Source organism: Ostrea edulis, chromosome 6 (assembly GCF_947568905.1).
Source record: "Ostrea edulis chromosome 6, xbOstEdul1.1, whole genome shotgun sequence".
NCBI lineage: Eukaryota > Metazoa > Mollusca > Bivalvia > Ostreida > Ostreidae > Ostrea > Ostrea edulis.
The window spans coordinates 1,655,165-1,667,129 of NC_079169.1; the positions used below are offsets into that span (position 1 = coordinate 1,655,165).

At 37.2% G+C, this 11,965-nt stretch overlaps 1 protein-coding gene across 1 annotated transcript; it reads left to right on the plus strand.

The window, feature by feature from the left end:
* Positions 1-1,500: 1,500 nt before the first annotated feature.
* Positions 1,501-7,289, plus strand: LOC125646981 (uncharacterized). Its single transcript, XM_056141133.1, has 5 exons — positions 1,501-1,760; positions 2,031-2,119; positions 4,625-4,712; positions 6,826-6,956; positions 7,071-7,289. The coding sequence occupies exons 1-5, from the start codon at positions 1,676-1,678 to the stop codon at positions 7,287-7,289; spliced, it is 612 nt and encodes a 203-aa protein (XP_055997108.1). The 5' UTR covers positions 1,501-1,675.
* Positions 7,290-11,965: the final 4,676 nt, after the last annotated feature.

Below are 11,965 nucleotides of genomic sequence, written 5' to 3' on the forward strand. Positions count from 1 at the left end.
ACTCTGAACTACTCGGATGTCTCGCGCACTCAACATTAGGAATGAGACACAGGCACTCGACGTTTTAAATATCTATAATAAAAAATTGTATTCCTGTAAACATAAAATATTATGTTTACAGGAAGACATTTTTTTATTATAGATATTTAAAACGTCGAGTGCCTGTGGAATGAGAGTACCAAACCCCCGTATGCATAACCCGGACGGAGTTTACCCCAAGATTGAGCGGAGATATAAATGTCTAGGTGTTGCGTGATTGGCTAATATCAAGAGTGAAATTATTTGGAATTGAAAGAAATATTATAGAGGTTCAAATTAATTGTTAGGATGAAAAATTATCGTACAAAATCGAGAAATGATTGAGGAAATTACCATGGTAGGGGTGTGCTTAAAATGAAGTGTGTAATTTACTGCAGATTGCTATGTGTTTTAAAATTTAAAAGTACAAATATGGCCTATAAAAGGCACGGGACCCTATATATTTTTTGTCATTTTTTATCAACACTTGGAATTAACATTGAAATGTTTGCGGTCATTTATTTAAAATCGATATAGTTAATTAGTGAGAGGACCAAAGGTTAACATTGAGGTCTATGGGAAATGAATTGGTACTCTTTTCCCATTATTGTATGGAGCGTTGCGGAATCAGCCGAGGATTGCCGATTGTGTACGAGTGAGTTGTCCGACTCTCCACAACAGAGATATGTTTGTTGGATGAGAACACTTAATATTTAGTTATTTACATCATTTGACAGGGACCTAGAGAAGCGAGTTAATTTTATCTCCATACACTGCCACGGGATATAAAGCGTCTAAGTGCGACAAATCAGATGTGCATATGTGTCTACACCCAGGTAAGAGTAGTCTTTCTTGTAATATGCGTTCCTGAACTGCAAAGCTTGCCAGCCGTTTGATGCTGCTTTCAGTTGGCAATCAGGGGATCAAAATCCTTTCCACCCACGATACCTGTTTGATGTAATAGTAAATCTTGGAATTGAAAAGAAATTGGATTACAATGTCTATCAATATTACTTTTAAATGATGAACGGAATTAATTACATGTAGCGACAGTATTTAGGATATTAGACTTGTCCCTGTATGCGTGTATGTTTGTTTGGGAACACTTTATACATTGTGATTTCATGATAATTTTGTGATATGGTTTTGTCACCATTACTTAGCGCACGAATATAATAACTAATTTTTTCATAAATTATGATAAATATCTGAGGATACATATCCCACTCCTTCTAGATCCGCGCATGACATGTGATATTCATAAAAGATCACGATATTTCTCTAAAGAGGTATCCTTGTGGGATAAAACAAATTATCTTAAAACATAAGAAGTATCTATAAGATACGAGATATCTTTTGACTGACATATATTTCTTTGAATTAAAGAGATAATTTGTATTTTATACTATCGTAGTAAAATGGTTTACCATACCTTGAAATATGTCTTGTTAAAAAAAAACAACAATAATTCTATAATCTATCAATCCCTACACTATGCCAACATTAAGCACTTACAAAACCACAAATAAATCAGTGAGTAATTGTTTTGTTAATGGCCTGAATGTTGACAACATACACGACAATTCGTCTTCGTTGTTTTGTGCAGATACCAGAACAAAAATCGCAGAGAACATTTCCTTAACATGGTCACTGCACGATGGTCCGTTGTTTACTTTTGTTTTACGGCAGGGTGTGGTGGACAAGCGTGATTATCGCTTTTTCAACACGTTCCGTTACTACTGGTACGTAAGTTTTAATGTAATTGTCATAAAATTTCATTACTGTCTATAAAATTAATAGTGTGAATGAAAGCATTCTAATTGAAAAGAGACCTGTATATTCAGTTCCTCTACGATACACTTCAGTACAAGTAGATGAGCGGATCAAAGCATACAACATCAAAGCATCTAATTTTAATTAGAATTAATGTAGGTAAAATGCAAATAGATATAAATCTAAGTGATAAGAAGTGAACGATATCAACTTGATTGAGGATTGTCTCGTTTTTGCAGATTATTTTAGCTGCCCTAAAGGTTGGGTCCGATTTCTGGACAGATGTTACCTATTCAGCAAGGTCAGGGCTACATGGGCATCTTCCTCGGTCAGTAAATCTTTTCTTCAATGGTTTCTAAATTTCTGGAATTTATTATTTCCGTTAATTTCATAAAGAAAAGATACAGAAAAAAATTGATGTTCGAAAATCAAATTTCTGGTTTCTATTGTCTTGTTCCGTACATCACAATGTACTTACACGTCAGGATCCAGGAATTGCAGTTACGAGGGCGCCACTTTATGAGACAGGGGGTCTGGGGTCGCCTTGAGGCCCCCAGTGGGTCAAGGGCTTCGCCCTGGTGGGGAGGGGGGGGGGCAGGGGGCGAAGCCCCTGAAAGCTTCTGGATTTTACAGATTTTATAGGGCTTGAAATATGTCTCCTATTTAAGTCATTTATACTATTTTCTATCATTTTTAATAAGGTGAAAATAGTAAAATGACGCAAATTTTCCATATATATATATATATATATTAAGGGTTTTTGGAAAAAATTAAGTTCTCCCATTAAGGTAATTCAAGCAATCAAATGATTTTGTCATTCATTATTTATTTCTTCGGGAGTGGAAGAAATTATTGCTTCTTTTATCGTTTAGTACATTTTTCTATTCAAGATACCACGGTTTACCTTAGCTTTGAAAATCTTAGGGGGGGGGGGGGGGGGGGGGCTGCGCCCCCTTAAATCCGCCACTGCACGTACAACTTTTATTAGTATGAAAGTTATCCGCGCGATTCGCTTCTCTAGAATGTTTGAAACGCAAACAAAAGTATTCGCTTGTAAAATTGTCTTGGGCTTGGATATCTGTAGTTGACAAGTGCATTCAAAATGAAGAGAAATTAGAATGATAATTGTTGTATGCTTGCACACCTCTTTGTTCTATTTATTCTTGATAAAAGTATTTGACAATACTAGTATAGTATATCACATGTATCATTTTCAATTCTGCATATACTTTTTATCGTCGGTCATAATATCGTATATGCATTTTAACAGAAATCTTTATTCTTTTCACTTTATTGAGGGAATTTAGATTTTGTTTGTATGCCGGGCTCCATATTGAAAATTATCGCGGATTAAAGGTCACTTGCGTGCACTTGTTTTATCGAGAAATGAATGTAATGGTGCAATCAATGCTTGCTAGTATCACTGACAACAGATTTGTAAAAAAAAAATTGGATGATATTACAATTGTAAATATACAGAAATGAAGTTGACAAAGATGGATGTTCTAGAAGATCTGTGATTTATCAAATCGAGCAAGATTAGAAGTTTTGTTTATTTTCACCTGCTTAAAATATGAAAATTCTATTAAAAAAATATTTTCGTGCTACCATATATTTTTTAAAAGTGTAAACTTTGGCGACTTTCATAGGTATACAAATAATTTTAGGTACACGGAGTTCCAAAACATAAAACTTGATATGCATTGTACTGTGACATGTAAATAGTTTTACTCTCGTCAGAAACAACCGCCATTAGAAAAGAAACCAGTAGTTTATTTTCCAGCCAAGCTGAAAAGTGCTACACATACCTTAGATATTTTTCTTGCCAAAATACGTATTATCATTGCAGACATACATTTGAGTGCAAGTTTAGCTATTAATGAGAGTACCGCACACAGTACAACATGCGTCCATCAGACCCTCACTGCAGTATCTGTATCCTGATAAGAAAAAATCCAGCAAACTATTTTGACCTGCTTTTAGCTCTAAAGTAGGTCACGGTGCACCAATCAAGTTGAAACGTGAACTATTTGTGTATTTCTCTGAGAGGGAGGTTGTGACAAAATTTCAGGGCAAAACCTGTATTTAACGGGGGGGGGGGGGGGGGGGGGTATGGAAAACGAAAACAAGGTTTTTCTACGAAGCGATACTACGATGACCTTGAGAACAATTGGCATAAGTTGAGATGTATGTGTACCAAGTTTGACGGTCCTAATACGGTTCGATCTGTATCCTGCCTACAAGGTTTTCCTACTAAGTGATACCACGACCTTGACATTTGACCTAGAAGAACAAAAAGTGTCCTCTACTTGGCATGAGGAGTATGTGTGTACCAAGTTTTACAGTCATGGCCCCAATAGTTTGGTTTGCATTCTGCCTACAAGTTTTCCTATTAACTGATACTACGATCTTGACCTTCGACCTTGAAAAATAATAGGCATCTTCCTCTCATCATGGTGATTAAATATACTAAGTTAAAAGATCCTAGCCCCAATAGTTCAGTTTTCCTACCAAGTGATATTTAACTGATACTATGACTTTGACCTTGAAAAACAATAGTCATCTCCCTCTCATCTACCAAGTTGTAAGATCCTTGAGCTGCATTTTGCCTATGTAAGTCTGGACAGACGGACGAAGGTATATCATAATACGTCCCGCCTTCGACGGACGTATTAAAACTTAATGAAATGATATGAAAACGCTAGAATTAGCCAAAATTAACCTTCCCATTGGAGGGGGTGGGGGCATTATACGGTAGACTAGTGTTGATATTGCCACATGTGTAATCGCCTTGCAGGCGCTGAAAACTGTTTTTGTATCTTTTCACCTGCAGTACTTGTGCGCTGAATTTGGGGGAACTCTGGCTCACTTGGAGACGAAGAGAGAAAGTGATTTTTTGGAAAATGTTGTGTTCAATAAAGGTTAGAAATCTGTAAATATTTATTGATAAACAGATATAAACTTAGAACAGTAGTCTTCTTTATCTATCCATTCACCGTACATAGCTTAAATTCGACACTCTGCTTATTTTCTAGTTATTTTCGCGGTTTCATTCTAAACTCCATTTTCATGGTAATTCTAAGGCTGTTCGAGAAGTTAGCGGAAAAGCAAATAAGATATTTTATACTTAAACTTTGGGTATATTTAAAAATCAGCTTCACAGAGCGTGGTGTTGCTTGTGCTCACATGTGTATACGTTTTATTTCATAGCACTTTTTGAACGCGTAATATTCATGATATCTAATATGACATCACAACAGTGTACTAGTAGTTGAAACGGAAACGTCATGGGCTGTTATATCTTATAAATAAAGGTTTGTATATGTGGTGTGGCGGGAAATCGCCGAACTAGGAAAAAAAAATGTTTTTGGATGCTGGTGGAGATGAATCTTATGTCTCTAAAACCATGATGTATAAGTGACTGATTTAAGGATGGAAGGACTGGTATATGAACGCTCGGGGAGACCAAAAGTACCGATACTGTGATAGGCATATTTCATATTCAGTACGTATGGAATTAAACACTGACAGAAGAGTCACTGTTCGGGATATTACGGAGTCAAACATACGGCAGACAGTTACAATCACTCTCGGATTTGAAAAAGTGTGTGGCCGATGGGTACCCAGATTGCTCTCTGCTGACAAAAAACAACGGCGAATATCTGCATCTACAATTGAAACTCAAGGTGACTCATTTCTAAGCAGGATTATATCTCTAATCTCAACGAGATTCGCCGAGGCTGGATATTTGGATTGACACCTCTTTGGAAAAGACGTCAGTTCAAATATCCAGTGTCGCTGAGGTTTGATAATTATCACCACAAATGAGACCTATAGTTATATCATATTGACCCGGAAGCCAAGCTACAATTAAACATATGGAAACAGAAAACCTAAAACATCGAAAGTGACACGATCTGCCGGGAAACACGTGTTTGCCACGTGCTTGTCATGTTCGTAGACAGGAAAGGAATGATTTTGACCCATGCAGTAGCGTGTGGACAGAAGGTCAACGCAAGTTACTATTCGAATTCAAATATTTTGAAAACATTTTTTACACAAATTTCCCACGCCTATAGTTATGATTGAATAGTCTAAGTTTAAACTTGGAAAAAAGTTAATTAATTTATTTGATTATTAATCTAAATCAAATTATTTATTTGAGGAGAAAATGAATGCGTGATTTGTTCTGGAAATGCCTAAAAATTCATTTAAGGTTGTTGGCCATAACTTGGTTCAGACGGAAAGGCGCCCAGATGTTACTATGTAATATTTCACCAGTCCACATTGTGCAATCGACAATGATGGAAATAGACTAACTGGGTTTTCAAGTCCTGCAATACCCATCCCATCCACATGTAGCCTGAATCTCGCACTTTAGGATTTTGCCTAATTTCTCCTTTAGAAATCTGTTCTGTGTGGTCAACGATTCTCGGATCTAACGGTGCTAGAATACGCGACATAAACATAATAAAAAAAAACATTGACAAATCATGGTATGGAGAATGGATGAAATGACACGAGAAATGTGGAAAAGGGTGGAAGTCTTTGGAAAGATTTTTGACGTCGGAAGAAACTATTATGTTGCTCTATGAACTCGTAACCTGCCCTGTAAAGATTTTTACATCACTTACTGTTTTTATCTGTAAATTTTGAATAGATATGCCTGATTTTCAGCACATTTCATGAATTGTTAGAATTTTGATAAAATAAAACCAATCTCATACACACAGTCATTTTTTCGTACTTTTACAGTGTCTGCGAACTTTTCGAACAGCCCTCTTGATTATCCGGATGCGATAAGCTTATCTTCACTGTAATTTCACGGTTTTCATCTCCTTAAGGAAAAAATAATAATAATTAATAATTAGTAAACTGTAGTGAAAGCAAGGTTGTAAACACAAGTCATGCACTGCATGCATTTTTATGCTATAATAGCTATTGCTGTACATTTGTACATAAATCAATTTATTGTATTCTCTCTTTCTCTTAATTGTAACTTTTGTAAATTCATCATGTCACTTTCCCCCTTAGCTTATGTTGGATGTATCAACGACAAGTCGGATCGGCTACTAGATGGGGATTTTCATTACAGCAGAGGCATGACAAATCAAAAGTGTTTACAAAAGTGTAGACAAAATTATTACACGTTTTCAGGAACACAGGTAAATTGTGTTTTTATCTTTAACTTTACATGCAAATGTAATATTGAAAAAGTACCATCGGTTAGAAAAAGCAATTCTATAAATGTTGAAAACATGTATACTCTATTTCCCCAGTATTATGGGCAGTGTTTCTGTGGGAACGTGACCTGGACTAGCGTTCAGAATTATGGCTCGTCCCCAGAGAACGACTGCAGGCTCCCTTGTTATGGCGACAAACAGGACTGGTGCGGAGGACACTGGAAATTATCTGTTTATTTAACAGGTGTGTCAACTAAAACTTCTTGTCATTTTTGTATATCTATTGTTGATAAAGTCCATTTTGGCTACGTGTGAATGCTCTACAACATGAAGGGAAAGACCGAGGATAAAACTCGGGACCCCTGCATTACTAGTTAGGTGCTTTGACCATCAAGTTATCCAGGTGCTCTACCCATCAAGTTATCCAGGTGCTCTAACCATCAAGTTATCCAGGTGCTCTACCCATCAAGTTATCCAGGTGCTCTAACCATCAAGTTATCCAGGTGCTCTAACCATCAAGTTATCCAGGTGCTCTACCCATCAAGTTATCCAGGCCGATATTCGTGTGTTTATAGTCTTTTGCTCTAACCACTGAGAAGTCCATATCCACGGTCCACTGATTCCATTACACAATTCAACTGTTGCCTCAGTCCAACATAATGAAAATCAAATTGTTTCTTTTCAGATTCGCCATCTCCTGCAAACTTTTATTATTGTCGTGTACAAATCTCAGAAAATGGCACCAAATTACTCATTACTTTAAAAACAAAGAGTAATATTTGATCATCTTTATGACGTCATACATATCAGGTCCAGTCCAAAGACTATTTCTACCTATGTAGCTACTTATAGTTACGTAGGTATTTAAACCTACTCCAGGTAGCTATTTTTACCTACTTTTTCCTTTACTTGCATTTCGTGGCCAAACGCAGGAACGGCGCAATATGGTGTGTACCAAATTTCTTGATTCACTTACACTGACGATGAATACCACAAAAATATTGGACAAAAATGATTACTTTCTAACCTTTCAAATTTGCATCAATAACAGCACCCAGTGCACATGCAAAACACGATACATAAAACGACTGACCTGTTTAAAAGATGCGCCTTAATTATTATTTATTCATATTTTCAAAAACAGGTAAAAGTAGCTACTTTAAGTAGGTTTAAATACCTAGGTAGCTATTAATAGCTACGTAGGTAGAAATATTAATTTATTCCTTTTAAGGACCATTTACTCCTCCTACGTACCTCCGCATTCAGGGTTCTATTTGATCTCGGATGTTGTTGCATCCTTGCATGCCCCTCTTTTCCAGCTAGGGGTCAATCCTTGAAACCCTTAAAGATGCTCCTCATACCCCCCCCCCCCCCACCCCACCCCACCCCCCCCCCCCCCACACACACACACTCACTCGCATTCTATTGCGTTAAATTGCGTTTTTTTTGTTTTTCATCAAAAACTTTCCGACAGCCAAAAAATTGTGTCAGTGTTCTCTGCTTCTGTCACTCGTTACGTAGAACTACATGTAGCAATTTAGTATAGATTAGTTCCCGAGAAAATCCCTCAAATGTTGATATAAGTTATGTGACAATTCGTTATTCATAAAGGTGTTACTTTCTCGTTTGAATTTTCCCTTGTGTTGACTTTCGTCGACATTTTTCCGGGTAATAGGTCAAGCCAATGTCACGTGATTCACCACCGTGTTACGTCAAACCTAAGATTGATTGTTTGATTGTACATTGTATCTTGTTTAACGTCTCTCTAGAGAATTTTTCACTCTGATGGAGACGTCACCAAGACCGGTGAAGGGCTTAAAATTTAGGCCTTTGCTCGGCGCTTATGGTCATTGAGTAGTGAGGGTTCTTTAGCGTGCCACACCTACTGTGACACGGGACATCAGTTTTTCAAAAGGTCATCTCCGTGGGCCCGTAACATTTACACCTGATGCCAAACGTTTGGCGATGGAACTGCCACTACCTATTTTAACGACTTGGGTCTGTCGCGGCCGGGTCAAGCCTAGGATGTAAAAATAGGTATAGTAAATGCTCCTTCGCCAAACGCTCAGCAATTAGAATATTCTCTTTAGAGAAGTCGAGAGGCATAGCCTTCATCGACTTCTCTTCGCAAGCATTCATATTTTGATTCTGGAAAACGTGTAAATGCCGGAGTCGGTGACGGTTTATGCTTCGACCGACGTTTCGACTCAGATGTGCCTGGATTTACGCAATAGACAAATTGTTTTCAAACATTTAGCAATAATGCACAAAACTGTCACAAGGAAATCAACACTTACTTGCTTTTAATCCATTTTCAACATGTCCCCTGTCCCGGGTTTACGTTAACTGGTCTCGGGAGCTGTCACAATAGGGGACCAGTTAAGAGAAAAGCAGGCTGACGTAAACAGAGTTGTGACTTAAACCCGGGACAGGGGCATGTTGAAAATGGATTAAAAGCAAGTAAGTTTTGATTTCCTTGTGACGGTTTTGTGCTTTGCTGTTAAATGTTTGAAAACAACTTGTCTATTACGTGAATCCAGACATATCTTAGTCGAAACGTCGGTCGAAGCATAAACCGTCACCGACTCCGGCATTTACACGTTTTCCAGAATCAAAACATGAATGCTTGCGAAGAGAAGTCGATGAAGGAATGAGAGTACCAAACCCCCGTATGCGTAACCCGGAAAGAGATTGAGCGGAGGTATAAATGTCTAGGTGTTGCGTGATTGGCTAATATCAAGAGTGAAATTATTTGGAATTGAAAGAAATATTATAGAGGTTCAAATTAATTGTCAGGATGAAAAATTATCGCACAAAATCGAGAAATGACTGAGGAAATTACCATGGTATGGGGTGTGCTTAAAATGAAGTGTGTAATTTACTGCAGATTGCTATGTGTTTAAAAAAGTACAAATATGGCCTATAAAAGGCACGGGACCCTATATATTTTTTGTCATTTTTTATCAACACTTGGAATGAACTTTGAAATGTTTGCGGTCATTTGTTTAAAATCGATATAGTTAATTAGTGAGAGGGCCAAAGGTTAACATTGAGGTCTATGGGAAATGAATTGGTACTCTTTTCCCTATAGGCTATGCCTCTCGACTTCTCTAAAGGGAATACAATTAGAAGTGAGAATCACGGCTGTTTCGGATATGACCTTAAAACGGAGATCGTGACAGGAGTTGGCACGTTAAAGAACCCTACATGTCACTGATACAGCCGTAAGCATGGGTCTTTGGTACTGGTGGCGTCTCAAAATGAATGAAACATTCTCGACGGGACATAGAAACAGGCAACCATCTAACACTAAATCCTAATTAGATTACTTTGTGAGAGATGCATATTCGACGGATTTAAATCTTTTTGGAATGTGCTTTTAATCTCTCTGACACGTTTCATCAAAATAATGTGATAAAGAATATGAATAAATAATAGCACTGTATATTTTACTGGAATGTGTTGGAAAGGACAGCACAATTTTTAAAAATGATTATATTAGATTTCTCTGAAATGAGAGGATAGACTTGGAAGATCTTCGCGGAAATTCTTTGTAAAAACATGGACATCACGGCATCAGCACAGCAAAAAAAAAATTGTTTCATTATTCACAGGTGGGCGGAAACACTGGGTAGGAGGAACAGATTTGTTGGGGGAAGAAAAGTGGACATGGTTTCCAGGTAATGTACCCCTGACATACACCGATTGGCTGCCAAAGGAACCAGATAATGAAATGCATTGGCCGTTTGAGAAGGAGCACTGTATGTCGTTATCACCCTCTACATACGGGTCCTACAAATGGAGCGACGAAATTTGCAGCGAGCTATTGCACTTCATCTGTGAAAGAACTGTAATAAAAAGACGCCATCGGTAACTCTCAATATTACATTTCTATACGAAATGAAAACTTCGCTAGTATATCACTGTCACGTTGTAAATGAACCCCTGAATTATCACATGAATTTAATTCATGGTGTATTCTGCCTTTTGATTGGGTGGCACAAATTTAGCAAAATAGTTGGTTATTTAAATCGTAAGAATAAAATTTAAAGTTCCGTCTACATTCATAGTATGATTCAGGCAACATGAATTTGCTGAATAATGAAGACAGAGGGTCACGTCTGAAGGTCAGCTGATCTTGTCCTCTTTTAAATCCTCATTCCTAACTTTAAAAATAGAAAGATTGTTTGATATAATGTCTGGTATGTAGCTGGGGGCCGAACAATGCAGATCTCGAAATTAAATTTTGCAACCTGAAATACGATTTATCATAGTTATAGTCGGATAAACCCGAGGTCGGGTTTCGTGAATCTATTTACAGATGCATTCTACTAAACTTCGCAAGTCTGGGAATCACATTTTTACCAGATATCCCCGACTGGACATAGTGGATTCCCCCACGCAGCCAGCTAACGAATTTTGCGAAGGAATAGGTACAGACCTTGAAAGACTTGTGTATTCAGAAAGATTGCACACATTCTTAGAATATCTATGATTGCACATTGTTAAATCATGTGCAGTTATACGGGGGTGGTGTCTATATAATATGACAATTCTTAATGCGGAGTTGTTTTCTTGAAAGATAATTATTTTTGCAGAAAATATTCCAATAATTTTGAATCAATGTATTTCCATTTCTTATTTTTAAAAAAAAATCATATCTAAAGTTTTGATTGGAGAAGTAGCTCTACAAAATAAAGCTACACGTATGCTCCTATCAATGTTAAATATATTATCCGAGACCGCAAGATCCGGAGTCTCCTGTAACAGCGTAGACTTAAATTTTGCAGTTCTTCACCGGCAAAGGTGATGTCTCCACATGAGTGAAAAATTCTCGAGAGGGACGTTAAACAATATACAACCAACCAACCAACCTATTAATCAACGATGGACGGATACCAATAACAACAAGTAACCTGCATGGGTCAGGTGACCTGAATATTTTACTATAATGCTAGAAAACAAAAACACTCTCTGCAAAATACTTGTAA

Bases quoted from the DNA above. Each gene is read 5' to 3' on its own strand.
- LOC125646981 (XM_056141133.1), top strand. From the start codon at position 1,676: ATGGTCCGTTGTTTACTTTTGTTTTACGGCAGGGTGTGGTGGACAAGC. The intron at 4,713-6,825 runs GTTAGAAATCTG...TTTCCCCCTTAG, and splicing joins AAATGTTGTGTTCAATAAAG to CTTATGTTGGATGTATCAAC. The intron at 6,957-7,070 runs GTAAATTGTGTT...CTATTTCCCCAG, and splicing joins ACACGTTTTCAGGAACACAG to TATTATGGGCAGTGTTTCTG.